General features: G+C 54.7%; 1 protein-coding gene across 6 annotated transcripts in view; it reads left to right on the top strand.

Moving 5' to 3' along the window:
- UVSSA (UV stimulated scaffold protein A) overlaps positions 1-13,060 on the top strand; it is a 36,134-nt gene extending 23,074 nt beyond the window's left edge. For all 6 annotated transcript variants that reach the window (XM_058301700.2, XM_058301711.1, XM_058301724.2 and 3 more), the window contains 6 exons: positions 3,555-3,717; positions 4,460-4,594; positions 5,153-5,336; positions 5,584-5,695; positions 7,445-7,625; positions 8,112-13,060. In XM_058301700.2, the coding sequence (XP_058157683.1) occupies positions 3,555-3,717; positions 4,460-4,594; positions 5,153-5,336; positions 5,584-5,695; positions 7,445-7,625; positions 8,112-8,205 (869 nt within the window). In that variant the 3' untranslated portion in view covers positions 8,206-13,060. The remainder of the gene's footprint in view (positions 1-3,554; positions 3,718-4,459; positions 4,595-5,152; positions 5,337-5,583; positions 5,696-7,444; positions 7,626-8,111) is intronic.
- Positions 13,061-17,439: the final 4,379 nt, after the last annotated feature.

The following is a 17,439-nucleotide window of genomic DNA, read 5'->3' as shown; positions in this document are numbered from 1 at the left end:
AGGCTCGTTCACCAGGGCGGCGTGGGCTGGCCTGGCCCGGGGCCTGGTGTGCCAGCTCCCGTGAGGAAACGGACAGACCATACAGGGGCAGCGGGCTCTGCCTGGCCACTCCTGACGCCTGCGCGGCTCCCTCCTCCCCGGGCCTTGGGCGCGGTGGAGCTGGCCTCACCCCCTCCCCGGAAGCCCCAGGACCCTGCAGGCAGTGCGCCCACCCCTCACCCCCGCCCCCTCGCCAGGCCTCCCACCTCCCAGGGACACTTGCTGGACCAGGGCGTGTGTGAGCAGGTGTGGTCAGCGTGTGCTTGCTGGCTTGTTGACATGTGAGTGGCTGTGTCCAGCGTGCGCGTGTGTTCAGTGAGAGTGCACGTGTGCAGTGAGTGCGTGTGCACTGTACTGTGTCCCATAAATGGGAGTGTGCAGTGAGTGCATGTGCACTGTTCCTAAGTGCCTGTGGAGTGCGTGTGCACTGTGTCCATAAGTGCACGTGATGTGTGCAGTGAGTGCGTGTGCAGTGTGCGTGTGCACTGCTCCTGAGTGTGTGCTGTAGTGTGTGCAGTGTCCGTAGTGTGCACGTGTAACGCACTGCGCGTTCGTCTCGGGCCTCTGGCAGCCCTGCTCGTGTCCCCCTTTGTGACTGTGCTGAAGCTGGGGTTCAGTAGGACACCCCAGAGTTTCCTGAGGTTTCCACGGCGCCTTAGGACCTACTGGCTTTTAGTTTTTTGTGTCGGGTTGTTTTTCGGGTCACTTTCACGTACATGCTTGGAAGTCGTTTGTTGACGGTGTGGTTTGGCTTCGTAAGCCATTTGCTGTCCGCTGTCTGCACAGCCGTGGCCAGGCCCGCGTCCTGAGGCGCGTGGCGGGGTGCATTCCTGCGCCGCTGTCGCCCCTTCACCCAGCTCTCCTGTGCCTTCTTCCTTAACAGCATCTCGGCTGTGGCTCTGTTCCTAACTGCAAAGTGAATCCTTCATACTTTTATTTCCAACCTTTCCTTAGCCATTTATTTTAAGTGGGTGTCCTAGAAGCCACACACATATTGTTAAATGTTTTCATACAATCAGAGTCTGATTTTTCATTGCTATCTAATTAGCTGTCATTACTGTATTTCCAGACTTCAGCAGTTTTATCGCATGTTCCTGTTTACCGTACTTTGAAAAAAAATGTTGTGAATAATTTTTTAAAAAGACTTAATTATTTATCTCTACCCACTCACTTGTTGTTTGCACTTGCTGTGCCTGTTCATCTTTATTTATTTAGAAGGCACTGGGAACCAAACCCAGGACCTCCAGTGTGGGAGGGAGGTGCCTAATCTCTCGAGCCACCTCTCTTCCCTCCTTTGTTGTGTCTCGTTGTGTTTCTTCTTCTTGTGTCTCCTCATTGTCAGCTTACCATGCCTGCCCAACACGCCAATTCACTGACTTGCTTCTCATCTTTAGGAGCAACGGGAACTGAACCAGGGCCCTCCCATGTGGTAGGCAGGAGCTCAATTGCTTGAGCCACATCCACTCCTTGGTACTTGTTTTTTTTTTATTTGTTGCTGTTGCTGTTCCCTCTGTCCCATCTTCTATTTGCTGCATTGAATTTTTTCTGTGGTTTAAGAAATTCTGATTCCCTTTTATTTTTCTGGTGGTTATCCCTAACTCTTAAAGATTCGTACTTAATGTGCTGTCTGCTGTGTGTTTTTATAGCTATTGGAGGTCTGCTCCAGCTCCCTGCACAGGGTGGGCCTCAGCACGCGCCCCTCACTGACTCAGTGCTGGGTCGTTCTGGGGGGAGCAGGTCAGCCTGGCCAGGTCACACATTCACCCTCCCTTCCGTGGCTTGCAGCGTCCTCCCCGGCTGATTTTCCTCCGGGGATGCTTTCTCTGAGAGCCTCACGAGGCTGGTGTGCCGGCCATGGGCCCACACAGATGACAGTTTAGTTGGATATAAAATTCTAGGTTTGCGTGTTTGCTCCTTCAGCATTTTCCAAATAACCTTCCAAAACCCACTTGTGTTCTGTGTCGCTGTCGAGAGTGCTGTCGATTGGATTTCTTCAAGAGTATTGGCTTTTTCTCTTGGAGGCGTTTCAGGTTTTTCAACCCCTTGGTCTTCGAGGTGCTTAAATTCCCCCACGGTGCATCTAGCTGGGGTTTTGCCAGCTGTTGCCTCTTTGGCGCTCAGCGAGCCCTTTCAGCCTTCCTCTAACTCAGGGGAAGTCAGCTCACTCTTTCCCCAGCTGTCTCCCACAGTCCAGTTATCTTCCTCTCCTGGGACTGCACGGACACGTCCTTGCCTTTCCCAGGCTGAGGGGAAGGTTTGCCCTCAGTGCTGCAGCAGGGCCCGTGCTCGGCTCCCGCAGCCGCCCGTCTCCTGCCCGTCGCCTCGGCAGCGCCCGCTGCGCCCCTACCCCGTCGGGCTTGTCCTCGCTGGGTCCCGCACCGTCCCACCTCCCTGCGACCAGGTGATCTGCTTGTTTCGCGTGACCTCCACCTTGCCTGGGACACGTCGTCCCGTCGGTCTTTTTTCTCGGTTGCAGTCATGCTCTCGGCCGTCTCGGCACGTCTGTCAGCTGGTATTCCTGTGGGACGTGCCCACTCGGCTGGCACGGCGTGGGGGAGGGCTGCGCCCCAGGGAGCTGAGGCAGGGGCCGCTCTCAGGCATAGCATGTGGGGGTTCAGCCCAGGCCCTGCCCTGGAGCCCCTTATCCCATGGATGCAGAGAAGGGAATGAAGATCGCGGGGTGCAGCAGGCTTGGGGTGCAGGCACATGGGCTGGTGGGGCTGGGGGTGCAGGCAGGGCTCTGGGTGAAAGCGGGGCTCGGGGTGCAGGTGGGGCTTGGGGTGAGGAGGGGCTCCGGGTGCAGGCACGTGGGCTGGCGGAGCTCGGGGTGCAGGCAGGCTCAGGGTGCAGGCATGTGGGCTGGCGGGGCTCAGGGTGCAGGCAGGGCTCCGGGTGCAGGCACGTGGTCTGACAGAGCTCGGGGTGCAGGCAGGCTCAGGGTTCAGGAGGGGCTCAGGTGCAGGCACATGGGCTGGCGGGGCTCGGTGCAGGAGGGCTTGGGGTGCAGGTGGGTTTCGGGGTACAGGCGGGGGCTCGGCAGAGCTCAGTGCCCTCTGTGTGTTGGGCAGGGGCCGCCCCCGCTCCCTCTCGCAGCAGTGGCCAAGGCCTGGTCAGCACACGGTCTGTGTGACGGTCACTGCGGGCGCACACAGTGGTGGAGCCAGTGCTATCTTCGGGGCAGCCCCAGTGGTCAGAGAAGGTGCTCTGTGCCAAGGGGAGCGGGCAGAAGGCGTGGTGTGGCCGCACCCCACGTGACCGCGTTCCTTTAGCTCAGGAAGCATCACGCAGACCTCAGCGTCGTCTTCTCACCGCCGCCACTCTCCAGGCTGAGCCGAGGGGCTCGGTTTGCTCTGGGTGAAGCCGGTGTGTCCTGCCTGGGAGGCCGCAGCACTGGCGGCTGCTCGGCCCCAGTGAGAGGAGGCCCCAGTCCGTGCGCACGGGGCAGTTGGCGTGCCCGCGTGCGGCTTTGTCGGCTCGGGGGTGGCTGGGAGTGGACATGTCCGTCTCTCTTCCAGGGCTGGAGCCAGTGGCCCCTATCCAGGCCCCGGAGAAAGAGCTGGCGGGGAGGTCAGCGGCGTGGGGCCCGCTCACAGAGCCCAGGCCAGCCTGGGACGAGATGGCGTCGGACCCCACCTCCGCCACCACCCAGCTGCAGCTGCCCGCACCCGTAGGCCCCAGGTACTGCCCAACGCCCTGCGCAGCTCCGCCCACTGCCTGGGCCGCGTGCCTTGCAGGCGGGGTGGGGCCGCAGCAGATGCTGGTGGTCTGCAGAGAGCTGGGGGATGGAGGCCCGGGAGGGCCCTCTCCCTGGAGGAGCCGGGTGTGGTCGAGAGGCAGGGGTGGGCTCCCAGACTTGGGGAGGGACCTCGGAGCAGAGGCCGCCGGCCTGGACCGAGCCATGCTGCGAAGGGCTCCCCACCCCTCCCCTTCATGCTTGCACGTCTTCCAAAGGAAAACCGTTTCTTTTAGAAAATAACCGAGTGCACAGGAAGTTGGCGCAAGAAGGGACCTCAGAGTTCAGGGCCCAGGAGAGTGGATGTGGCCCGGGTGGTTGAGCGCCCGCTTCCCACACATATGTCCTGGGTTCATCCCTGGTACCTTCAGTGCCCAGCCACTCACTTTCCAGAAAGGGAAACTGAGGCCCAGAGAGGGGAGCCCCACGAGGCTGTCCCCAGGCCTGGGCTCTGGGGGAGCTGGCAAGACCTCCCCGGACCGGCAGGCAGGCCTTCTGCACCCCGAGCGTGGCGGGTGGTGGCTGAGACGGGCCACGCTCTCGGTGCCCGCTGCGGGGGTGCTCTCAGGACCCTGTGGGACCCATGCTCAGCCTGGGGCTACCGGCCAGTGGCCAGGGGTGGGGCCGGCGAGGGGGCGGGGCCGTGGCCGGCTCAGGCGTGGGCAGCGTCCTGGTCTGCCCTCACAGCCCGTCCGCGGTGGTGCCGGGAGCAGACGAGGCCCGGAGGCTGGCCGCGGAGCGCGCCCGTGCCCCTGTCGTGCCCTTCGGCGTGGACCTGTGCTACTGGGGCCGCGAGCCGCCGGCAGCCGGGAGGATTCTCAAGTGAGTGTGGCGCGTCCAAGGCTCCTGGCGCTGCTCGCCGCTCCCACCACCACCAGGGCCCTGCTTTGAGGAGGGTCTGCACGGGTCCTCCAGTCCCTCAACCAACAAACGGTGAGGCCCGGCCCAGGGAGGGGCCTGCAGAGAGCGCAGGGGCTGTGCGAGGCATCCCCGCGTGGCCAGCTGTGCCGTGCACCCTCCCGTACCTGGGCGTGTGGGCCCCAGCATGAGGGACGCCCTCCGGCTGGAGAGCCAGCTAGGCCGCGCTCCTGCGTCTGCACCTCCAGGCGCCCTTTGCGATGGCCCTGCGCTGCCCCGAGAGCACAGAGGACGAGCCCAGGGCACTTCCGAGCCGCACCCGGGACCGCCGTCCTTGTCGTGGGGCTGGGCGGGGCTGGGCGGTGAGGTCCCTCCAGGACGTGCCCCTCTGTCCCTGTCCTCCGAGTGGCCGTATGTGAGGGGCTGCGTGGCCCCCACAGTAGAAGTGGGGCTGCTCCAGGTGCCCGGCGGTGGCAGGGCCCAGGTGCGCGGCATGCCCAGGAGCCTCACTGTGCCCAGCAGGTCCGACTCGCAGCACCGCTTCTGGAGGCCCAGCGAGGTGGAGGAGGAGGTGGAAAGCACGGCTGTCGCCGAGGCACTCCAGAGCCGCTGCATCCCCTTTCCCGGGAGGTTCGAGCCGGTGCAGCACAGGTGCCGCGCCCCAAGGCCCAACGGCCAGCTCTGTGCACGCCAGGACCGGCTGAAGGTGGGCGCCGGCGGGGGGCATTGAGGCAGGCGAGGTCTGGGCGTGGCCTCCCCTGGGCTCCCCCTGCTCCATCCCCTCTCCCCATGGCAGCCTCTGCGCCCGAGGCGCCTTCCTGTGGGGTCACCGAGGAGGGCGCGCTCCGGAGAGGCCCTCCCGGGACCCCTGGGGTCTGAGCTGCGGTGGGTGGGCGCACAGCGGGCGAGCGGGTGGAGCCTCCCACCATAACTGTGGTGTCCTTGGCTTGCAGTGCCCTTTCCACGGGAAGATCGTCCCCCGCGATGACCGGGGACAGCCCCTCGACCCCGCAGACAGGGCCAGGGAGGAGAAGCAGCGGCTGCAGCGGCAGGCGGGATACCCCGGTGGGTCTGGGCGAGTGCGGGGGGCAGGCATGGGAGGCGGGCGCGGCCCGTGCCCGGGGTTGGGGCTCCGCTGCTGCGCTGGGTCCCTGGGTCCTCGGGGCAGCTGGCTGTGCGTGTTTGGGGCCCGTCCTGCCCCTCGCAGCCCGCACACCCCCGTCCTAAGTGCTGACGGCTGGTGGGCGGCTAAGCCCGGAGCCTACAGGACGCCCAGGCCTCGCGGGAGCCGCGCACTCGGGCCCGGGCGCTGCGGGGCCTCAGGAGCACCTGCCGGGTCCGCGGTGCCTGCTGGGCTCTGGGCGTTCAACTTGGCGCTTCCAGACAGATGAGGGGATGGAGGCCAGAGGAGCCCAGGGACCCAGGCCTTCCTGTGGAGGCGGCCTCGTGCCCCTGCACTGCTGCCCGGCAGCCTGAGGGTCTGTGCCGGGAGGCAGGGGTGCCCCTGTCTGCCCAGCAGGGCCAGGCGCACCCCACTGCCCCTGCACCTGCTGGAACCCCCAGGCGTGGTCTCCACTGAAGGAGAAGCGAGCAGGAGGGCCTGATGGGTGGGGCTGGCGCCTGAGAGGGGAGCGTGTGCATGTGTCGTGTGCGCATGCGTGTGCACATGCTTGCACGTGCGCGCGCACGTCTGCACGTGCGTGAATGCACACGTTCACACGTTTGCACATGTGCACGTGTGTGCGTGCGCGCGTGTATAATCCATGCCCCCCGCGGCCTCTGACCTCGCCTGCTGGGCAGGCTGACGGAGCTGCCCTGGGGTCACGGGTCTGGGTCCTGCTATCCCAGTGGCCTCAGGCTCGGGCGTGTGGGCCTCAGCCACCGGCACTGAAGCTGGGGCAAGGACAGCTGGGTGTCACCGTGTGTGTCCCCCGGCCTCTTTGACTCACGCTAGGCCTCCAGGGGTCCCTGACCTCCAGGCCCTTGCAGGGCTGTGGGGTGGGCGACCCCCACGCTGCCACCTGGCCGGTGGGGCCCTGCAGGGCGGTGCCCGTGCTCCCAGGAGCTGGTAACGGGAGCCCCCTGCCTCGGGGCACCTGGCCGCCCACAAGCAGGTGTCGCCGCCTGCAGCCCATGTGAGCCGTGTCCCTCCCTATGGGCGCGCCGACCCCCACCCCGCAGTCTTCTCTTGCCTGTGCTCGCCTCGGTGACAATGTGTGGAGCCCCGCGCTGGAGACGGCTCCCCGGCTCTATCGATCTCCTTCAGAGGCTTCTGAATTGCTCCTCCTCTCCTCAGGCGCTCATTCCATCTCTGCTGGAGGCCGCGCAGCTTCCTTGTGCTTAAACAATTGCTCCATTCACTGGGTTCCTAAACTGTGACGCCTTCTCATTACTGGGAGATAAACTGTTTAGACAGTTTTCCTTAATCTCGGATTAATCGTGCCTGTATCTGAATTGTGTGGCAGTGTTCCCTCACTTCAAAAAACCAGCCTGGGGAGGCCGCGCCATCGGTTGGGAGCAGGGCTGCCCCGCGCCGCCCGCCCCTGCTTAGGGAGCCTGCGCGGCCTCTACCGGGCCGTGTCCCCGGCCGATGGAAAGCCTGCGTGGACGGTACAGGTGGCAGCTGTGAGCTGGGCATGGACGTGACCAGCCCTTCCCCGGGGTCAGGGGCGCAGCAGTGACAGCCACCCGCCCCGCCCAGGGCGCAGACCCCTGCCCTGATCCCCCACTGCCCGGGAGGCCCAGGGTCCCAGAGGCAGGCCCAGCCAGGCCCGGTGGGGGCGTCTTGGCTGACGGCCTTGGTCCTGCCCACAGACTGGCGGGACCCCGAGTTCCTGCGGGACGTCGAGGCGGCCACCGGGGTGGACCTGGGCTCGTCTGGACCCGGGCGGAAGGGCAGAGGCAAGGGGGGGAGGCGCAAGTTCCCCCACCTCACCGACCTGGGGCGGCAGGCGGACACGGCCCGTGCGCGCCTCCGGAGGAAGGTCTTCGCCAAGTAAGCCCCCCGCCTCTCCCCCACGTCCTCCTGGAGGGTGGGCACGAGGGGGGCCCGGTGCTCCTGCCCAGGTGCAGAGCCACTGGACTCGGTGTCCTCAGCTTGGCGCAGCCGTCCTGTGCGCACGTGCCCTCTGCCCCCCGCCCCGCTCGTGGGGCACACCTGTGGACGTGCCACCAGCTCTGCATGTGGCGTGGCAGCGTGGTGGGCATAGCGAGCGGGTGGGGTCTGGGTCAGACACTGCTCACCGCACTCTCTGCATGCTGCTTCTCAGCAGCTGCTGGGCAGCCCTGGCCTGGGCAGGGTCGGGGACGCTGGCGGCTGCCTGTCAGGCTGGAGCAGGTGGCCAGAGCTGGCATGGCCTGGGGTGGCGCCACGTCCCGCAGGCTCTGGGGGGCCACCCAGTGCTGGTCATCAGACTGGGCTGGGTGCCGGCGCCTGCTGCTCTGATGGCCGTTCCTGCGGGCTGCCTCACCTTCCCCACAGGGCCGCCCTGCGCAAGGCCGCCACAGCCATGAACCTGGTGGACCAGAAGAAGCACGAGAAGTTTGCCAACCAGTTCAACTACGCCCTGAGCTGAAAGGCTGCGCTGCGGGCGGGAGGCGCCCTCTGGCCGCCAGCTCCACCGCTCCCTCGCCGCTGCGTTCGGACTGGACCACGGAGGTGCTGGGGCAGCACCAGCAGGGCCATGCACAGCCATGCGCCTCAGCACAGGAGCCATGAGGGCCAGGGGCTTCTCCGCGGGGCACGGCACTCCCCACCGCAGCCCCATGACACCCCTGGGGCCCGCAGGGGTGTGGCCCGTGCACCTCGCGACGCCGGCCCATGGATTGTGCACAGAGTGTGCCACTCAGCTGCCGGAGGGTGCTGCGGACAGCGGCGCCCGTTCCCTCCTGGTGGTGACTCTGAGTTCCGTGGGTTCTCCAGCTGGTGCACATTGGGAGGCCCAGCGCGCGTGTCGCACGCCCAGGACGCCGGCCCACCCCGTGTCTGTAGCTCGGCTTTCAGCCTGACAGTGCAGCCTCGCCTTGCCGAGGTGCAGCCCCTGCCCTGCGAGTCGCCCCGTGACGCGTGCCACTCCTGGGCTTCGTGTGGTCACAGGTGTGTGAGTGGCACCGTGGTCAGCATCGGCCGTCTCCTCGCCCACGTGATGCCCACCGCTGTGGGCAGTCTCCCCGCTCCCCCGCCTGCGCGCGTTTCACGTAAATGAAGTCACACAGCGTGGTTTTGGTGTCTGGCTTCTTTCTTGGACCATAATTACTTGAGGTTCACCCACATCATGGCACGTGTCCGTGGTCCGCTCCCCACGTGCCTGCACCACGTTTTGTGTCTCCACTGCCCACTGATTTCTGGGTGGTTTCTGCCTTTGGGGTATGACGACCAGTGCTCTTGAAATGCACCTGCAAGTGTTTGTGTCGTCAGATGTTCACCTCGTGGCTGTGGCTAGGAGCGGCGTGCCGGGCACCTGGGAACGCTGCCTGCCCACCCAGAAGCCGCCAGGCCTCCACGGCGCTGCGCCGTTTCCCATGCGTGCTTTAAGGTCCCAGCGTAGCCACATCCTCTTTTATTTTACAATCTTAGGAGATGCGAAGTCGTAGCTTGTTGTACCTTTGATTTTTTTCCTTAATGACTAGTGATAATGAGCAACTTTTCACATGCTCCAGGCTATTTAAAGATCTTTGGGGAAATGCCTGTTTAAATCCATTGTGTATTTTTAATTGATTATTTGTCTGGAATTGTAAGAGTTTTTAATATATTCTGGATGTAAGTGCCTTGTATGATTTGCACATACTTTCTGCAAATGTGTCTTTTTACTTTTTAAATAGTGTCTTTTCAGGCACAGAAGTTTTAAATTTTGATGAAGTCTAGTTTGATTTTTTTTTTATTTGTGCTTTTGGTGTCATATCTAAGAAATGCTGTTGTAACCTATAGCCACAAAGTTAACACCTATGTTTTTTGATAAGAGTTTTATAGTTTTAGTGTTTGCGTTTAGGCCTTTGATCCATTTGAGTTAATTTTTGTGTATGGTGTGAGGAAGGGGTCTGTGGCAGTTCGATGTTATTCATGAATTCCAAAAAGAGGCCTTGATTGTTTGTGAACTGGTCTTTTCCTCTGGTGTGAAACCTTTTGATTGATTTAAATTGAAAGGCTTTCTGTTTACTTGCTTGAATCGAGGTTAGGGCTTTGATTCAACCACGTTCTTAGGTGGGCTGTATACACGGACACGCGGCAGTAGATACGCAGAAGGAAGCTCCGAGAACAGAGCCGCAGATGCCAGAGGAGACAGCTGTCAGCCTTGGTCCTGCAGCCCAGGAAGAGACAAGCCGCTCGCCTGAGAGTCTGCAGCGGGAGAGAAGGAGCAGCCGAGCCCCGTGCCTGCGAGCCAGGGCCACGAGCCAGAAGGGGAAGGGGAAGACTGAGCCCGGCAGGCGAGCTTCAGCGTCTTCTGCACGTGACACCTGCCTGGGTGAGGACGCAGTCTCGCGATGCTCTCTCAGGGCCTCGTGGCTGGATAAGCACCCTCCATGAAAGCCAACAGGGCGCTGGTCCTTTGCGTCAACACCCTTTGGCTAACGCAGGGTCCACGTGCAGTCTTTGCATGTGCTCTCCAGTTGTTCTGGTACCATCTATTGAAAAGAATGTTCTTTCTCCATATAATGATCTTGTCACGCTTATCAAAAGTCACTTGACCGTAGATGTGGTGCAGGGAGGTTGCGAGGAGCTCACTGAACGCCCCCCGGGCTGCTGGGGATGGGGCTCCAGGTTGTAGGGGCCGTGCTCCCAGGCCCACTCGGCACCAGGCTGCTGAGCCTGGCGGCCACAGGTAGTGCCACCTGCTGCGGAAGAAGCGGCTGCTCGCGCTGGTCCTGGGCCCCGCTCGTCTGCTTCCTGCCCAGCACCTTCCTGCGAGGAGGAGAGGGCAGTGAGAGGCCAGAGTCTTCCAGGCTCAAGACCGCGCCGAGCCTGTGCCCAGGCAGTCGGTGCTGGAACTCCATTTGAGGGAAGCACCTTGCCCCGGATGTGCCAGGAAGGCTGTGCTGGCAACGTCCTCGTGCGAAGCAGCACTGCCCCTGAGCGCTGCGTCTCCTGTGGCCAGCAGCCCGGCGGCCGCCTTCTCCTGGACTGCCCCTCAGCCGGCAGCCGAGGCTTTCCAGAGCCTCTTCGTGGCAGTGGAAGACCGCGCGGAGCTGTGTTTGGCTAAATGCAGGCCCACCTCTCCGCGCGGCCTGTGCGCGCGTGCTCAGAACACCTGTCGGGCCCCATAGCCAAGGGCTGCTGTGGCCAGAGCCCTCCCGAGCTCTTCCCTGGTGACGGGCACAGCAAGGGCGAGAAGAGGCCCTGCTGTCGAGCCGCAGCTGAGCCAGACTTCAGTGTTCACGCCGGGGCACAGGCCACGCGGAGCCCTCGTGGGAGCGTCTGTCCCCTCTGGCTGCACTCCTTGCCTGGCCTTGCCACCGGAACCTTCTCTAAAACAGCATGGAAACTCCAGCCGCTCACACTCACGAAAGACAAAACCACAGGCCGAGCTTCGGGTGGGGTTGCGTCCTCCCAGGCTCAACCAGGGCTTCGCAAGGGAGCGGAATGCCTTGTGCTGCCGGCTGTCAGGGCCAGGCTCTTACGTGCTGTGCTCATCTGGGCCCTTTTGCCATAAAATTACTTGATTTCTTTGGAGTGGTGAGAAAACGATAATGCTTCGTGTAGGCAAATGCCTTGCGTTTCCAGTTGACTGTATTCAAGGAAATTATTTTTATTGTCATTGTTCTTGAGTTTCATGAGCTAAATGTTTTGTCTCTTAGAACTGTGGATTTTCTCCCTAGGGCATTATTTTTGGTTTGGTTTCAACAGCGTCTTCAGGAATAGGCTCTGAGCACCAAGGAATTCCATATCCTGACATATAAAATTCCCCTTGGAGTCCAAGACACTGCTCCGTTTTCATTCTAAGCACAGTTTCTAGCAGTTGGTGCCACCTGCATGCAGGTTCCTTCTGGGTGGTGGAATGTGCTGTGTCCGACGCGGGCAAGCCGGACCCGAGAGTCTGGCATCCTGTCCCGGAGACTGTGTGCCCGTGTCCTTGAGAGCTGCTGGCCCCACTCAGCCACAGTACAGAGGGCGTCGCAGGAAAACGGGCCGTGTCCCCTTGGCCTGCTGGAGAAACCAGCGTTGTTGGTTCTTAAACGGAGATACAGCAGCTTGCGGTGTGTGTGTTCACTGCTTTCAGCATCTGCAGATTAACAGGTGCAATAGCAAATACTCTGTTTCCCTATGATTTGCAGTTTAAATAGTTCATGGTTTACACTTAAAAAGAAGAAAAGAAAACCCAGCTGTGATCGTTAAAGCTCGTGTCAACTTGGGTAGGTTATGGCATCTAGTTGTTTGGTCAGGCAAGCCGACCACACTGGCCTGGCACTGGCCTGATTGCTACTGGAGAGCATTTCATGGATCTGAGTCGTCACTGTGTCAGTTGCACCTACGGCTGACTGCATCTACAGTCAACTAAGGAGGTTGCCTTCCCCAGTTAGAGAACTCTCAGCTCACCAGTTGAAGGCCTTAAAAGAGAAGGATGATTTCAGCTGTCAGAAGGAAGAATTTTCATCTCTACTTCAGCCAGCTTCTTCTGGGGAATTCATGGGAAACCTGCATCTGAGTTCCCAGTTGCAGCCTGCCTTATGGAATCAGACTTGCCCATCCCCAGTCATGGGGCCTGTTGGCTTTCTTAGAGAATAAACTGTCAGGCAGTGGCTTTTTTTTTCCCTTAAATTGAAAAAAAAAAATTTTTTTTTTACAAACACTCCCCTTTCTTCTCCCACTCCCCTTGTGACCCCGACCTCTGCAGATTTGCTGTTTCTAGTCACCTCTTACACGTGACACACACTGCCCGGTGTCTGGCTCGCTTGCCTGCGCAGTGTTTCCAGAGGTCTTCCACGCTGCAGCAGGTCTACGCACTTCAGTTTTTCTTATGGTTGAGAAATATTCCACTGTGTGTGTACCACGTTTTGTTAATCCATTCATTTGTTGTTTTTTTTCCAGCTTTTGGCTATTGTGAATAATTCTGCTGTAAACATTGGTGTACAAGTATCTGTGAGCCTGTTTTCACTCTTTTTTGGGTATATATCTAATGAGGTTCTGGGCCAAGTAGTAATTCTATGTTTAACTTTTTGAGGAATTGCCATATCACTTTCCACAATGGCTACATCATTTTGTATTCGCACCAACTGCGCTCGAGTTCCAGTTTCTCCACGTCCTTGCCAACACGTATTCTTTTCTGTTTTAAAAAGAGGAGCCATCCTTGTGGGGGCGAATTGGTAAATCACTGTGGTTTGGATTCGCATTTCCCTATTGACTAATGACGGTGAACATCTTTTCATGTGTTTATTAGTTATTCGTATATCTTCTGTGGAGAAATGCTATTAAAATCCTTTGCCCATTTAAAAAAATCTGTTGACCATAAATGCCTAGGTTTGTTTCTGGTCTCTCAATTCTGTTCTTTTTCTCTGTGTATCTTTCTTTATGCTAGTACCATATAGTTTTGGTTGCTGCAGCTTTGTAGTAAGTTTTGAACTCAGAGTGTCAGTCCTCCAGCTTTCTTCTTTTTCAAGATTATTTTGGTTATACTGGGTCCCTTGCATTTTCATGTCAGTTTTAGCCTCTCCATTTTTGCAAAAAAAAAAAAAAAAAAAAAAAACTGCCGTTTTAGGCCTTGTTTAAATTTCTTCTCTGCAATGCTGTTGTAAATGGGATTTTCTCTATTTCATTTTTGGGTTATTCATTGCTAGTGTATAGAAATACAGGCCCTTGTGCACCTTGCTCTTGTACTCTGTCACCTTGCTGAGCTTTATTCTCATAGACTGTTCGTGGGTTCCTTAGTGTTTTCTTTATACGAGATCATGACAGGTGGTTTTGCTTTTCCTCTCTAGTCTGAATGCCTTTTTTTCTTTTTCTTACGTAATTGTTCTGGTTTGAACCTCCGATATGATGCTGAATAGAAATGGTGGGAGTGGGCGTCCTGATCTTGTTCCCGATCATAGTCTTTGGCCGTTGAGGAGGTTGCTGCGGCGTTGTAGACATCCTCCATCAGGCTGCCTGAGTCGCCCCTCTTCACAGTTTGTTGAGTGTTCTTGTCATGTCGGGCATTGAAGGGCATTGAATTTTGGCAAATACTCTTCAAATACCCTTTCTGCATTTACCAAAATGACTGTGATTTTTGTCCTTTATTCTATTGACATGGTGTATTACATTAATGTATAACATTAATTAACTTTCATGAAGCAACTTTGCATTCATGGGATAAATCCCACTTGGTCACGGAGTATAAACCATTTGACTTGCTGGATACAGCTTGCTGTTTTTGAGGATTTTTACATTTATAGTCATAAGGGATAGAGCTCTCTTTTCTTTATACTTTTCTAATATTGGCCTCATAGAATGAGTTGGGAAGTGTTCCTCCTTGTCACGTTTTTGGAGGATTTTGTGAGTCGTTGGTGTTAGTTCTTTACACATTTAAGAGAGTTCACCAATGAAGCCGTCTGGCCCTGGGGTTTTTCTTTTATTTCTACAAGGTCGGCAGTAACGTCCCTTCTTTCATTCCTGATTTTAGTCACTTGAATCTTCCTTTTTTTTTTTTTTTGTCAGTTGAGATAAAACTTTATTAATTTTGTTGATCTTTTCAAAGACGTAACGTTTTGTTTTGTTGAATTTTCTCTATTATTTTTCTATTCTCTATTTCACTAATGTCTGTTCTCATCTTTATTTCCTTTCTTTTGCTTGCTTTGGGTTTAGTTTCTTCTGCCTTTTCTAGTTTCTTAAGAGAAAGATTAAGCTATTAATTTGAGATCTTCCTTTTTAATATCGGTGTATACAACTATAAAATTCCCTCTAAGCACTGATTTAGTTACATCCCATAATTTTGGTATTTTGTGTCTTCATTTTGATTTATCTCAAAATATTTTCTAATTTCTCTTGTGATTTCTTCTTTAATCCTTTGATTATTTAGCATGTGTTGTTTAATTTCCACATATTTATGAATTTTCCAAATTCCTTACTCTTTTAATTTCTGATTTCATCTCACTTTGATTGGAGAACATACTTTGTATGATTTCATTCCTTTTAAATTTATGAGCCTTGTTTTATGGCCTAACATATGGTCTGTCCTGCAGAATGTTTCGTGTGCACTTGAGAGTGTGTAGCCTGCTATCTTGGGTGGGGTGTTCTATGATGTCTGTTATGTCTAAAGGTTTTAGAGTGTTATTCAAGTCTACTTTTTCTTTGTTTGTCTTCTATCTAATTGTTCTATCCATTATTGAAAGTGAGATATTGCAGTCTGCAACTATTGTTGAATTGTCTATTTCTTTGTTCAATTATGTCAGTTTTTGCTTCACCTGTATTGGAGCTCTGTTTGTTAAATGTGCATGTTTTACACTTGTTGTGACTTTCTGATAGACTGACCATTTTGTCAACATCCTTTATCTCTGGTAACAATTTTTGTCCTGAAGTCTCTTTTATCTGATACTAGTATAGTGACTCCAGCTCTCTTTTGGTCATTGTATGCATGACATAACTTCCTCCATCCTTTCACTTGCATTGTGTGTTTGATTCTAAAGGGTGTTTCCTGTAGACAGCATATAGTTGGATCGTGCTATTTAATCCACTCTTCTCATCTGTGCCTATTGAGTGGTGTGTCTAAAGCGATTTACATTTAATGTAATTAGTGATAAGGTAGTGTATTAGGGGTGCTGATGCAAAATACCAGAGATTGATTGGTTTTTATAAAGGGCATTTATTTGGGATAGGTGCCTCCTAGATACCAGGCCAGAAAGCATAAGCTACTTCCCTCACCACAGTCTGTTTCCACGTGTTGGAGCAAGACGGCTGCCGACGTCTGTGAGGGCTCAGGCTTCCTCGGTTCCTCCCTTCCAGGGTCTTGCTTCTCTCTGGGCTCAGGGTTCCTCTCTTCCCAGAGCTTGCTTCTCTTTCCTCTGTGTGCTTACTTCCTGGGGCTCCAGCTTAAGGCGGAAGCATCAGACTCCAACATCACAACTCCAACATCAAAACCCCTCCAACTCTGTCCTTTGCCACCTTTTATCTGTGAGTCCCCATGCCCTAATGACGTGGCCCAGTCCAAGCCCTAATCATAACTCAGTCATGCCCAGGTACAGACCAGAGCACAAACAATCCAATATCTACTTTTGGAATTCATAACCATATCAAACTGCTACAGGCAGGATTTATGTCTGCCATTTTTCTATTTGTTTTCTATGTGTCTTTTGTGTATTTCTTCCTCTTTTCTTCCACTATCACCTACTTTTGTGTTAAATGGGTTTTTTCTGTGGTAACATTTTAATTCCCTTATTTCTCTTTACTATATTTTAAAAGTTATTTTCTTATTGGTTGCCCTGAAGATTATGATTAACAATTTAAAACAATAATTCAGATTAATATCAACTTAATTTCAATGGTATGCAAAAACTGCTCCATTATTGCTCTGTTCCCTCATAGCATCTTTGTACTATTTTGTCATACAAATTACATCTTTATACATTATCAGTCCATTAACACAGTTTTATAATGTTTGCTTTATGTAGTTGTCTTTTAAATAAAATAGAAGAAAAGATTTACAAATGAAAATACATTTATACTGTCTCTTATGTTTAGGTCTGTGCTGCCTTTATTGGTGCTTTTTTATTTTTGTGTGTGGATTTGAGTCTAGTGCCTTTCATTTCAACTCAAAGGACTTCCTTGAGTATTTCTTGTAAGACAGGTCTCCTCTTAGTTTTTGTTTATCTGAAAATGTCTTAATTTCTCCTTCATTTTGGACAATAGTCTTGCTGAATAGAGAATGCGTGGTTGATGATCTTTTTCTTTCCGGTCTTTGAATATGTCATACCACTGCCTTCCTGGCCTCCATGGTCTCTGATGAGGGGCAAGCTATTAATTTTATTGAAGATGTCATGTATATGATGAGTTTTTCTCATGCTGCTCTCAAGATTTTCCCTTGCTGCTTTCAGTTTTCTCTCTTTGTCTTGGTCTTTGACAGTTGTGATGTATCTAATCATGGATCTCTTTGAGTTTATACTACTTGGTTCATTGGCTTTATTGTACAGGTTAATGCTTTTCATCAAATTTGGGAACGTTTTTGCCATGATCTCTTCTCACACTCTTTCTGCTGCTTATTCTCTCTCCTCTCCTGGGATTTCCATGATATGTATGTTGGTTTGCTTGATAGTGCCCCACTAATTTATAAGGCTCTGTTTGTTTCTTCTCATTCTTTTTTCCTTCTGCATCTCAAACTACAAAGGAAATCTCATATGTTCTATCTACAAGTTTGCAGATTCTTTTACTGCTAAAATCTGATGCTGAGCTCCTGTAGTGAATTTTTAATTTCAGTTATTTTACTTTTCACTTTCTTGAAAAGTTGTTTTCTTATAGAATCCCTACCTCTTTATTGATATTCTCTATTTGGTGAGATCATTATTGCCATTCTTTCCTTTAATTCCAAAGACATGGTCCCCTTTATTTCTTTGGACATATTGATAGTAGCTAATTTAAAGACGTCATCTAAATAACTGTAACATCTGGGCTTACTCAGGGACGGTTTCTGTTGGCTAATTTTTTCCCCTGTGTATGGGCTATACTTGCCCCACATCTTTGTGTATCTCATAACGTTTGTTTTGTTGAAAATCGGACAGGCTTTTTTTGGCCCATTTGGACATTTAAAATAATATAATATGGCTTCTCTGGAAATCAGAGCCTCCCTGTGCGCCACGCCTCTGGCTCCTCTCACTGGGGGTGCTTTTGTTTGCTTGTTGAGTATCGTTCC

This window comes from Dasypus novemcinctus, chromosome 1 (assembly GCF_030445035.2).
Source record: "Dasypus novemcinctus isolate mDasNov1 chromosome 1, mDasNov1.1.hap2, whole genome shotgun sequence".
NCBI lineage: Eukaryota > Metazoa > Chordata > Mammalia > Cingulata > Dasypodidae > Dasypus > Dasypus novemcinctus.
Note: the sequence above shows the minus strand (reverse complement) of the source record. Positions and strands in the feature narration are given on the sequence as shown.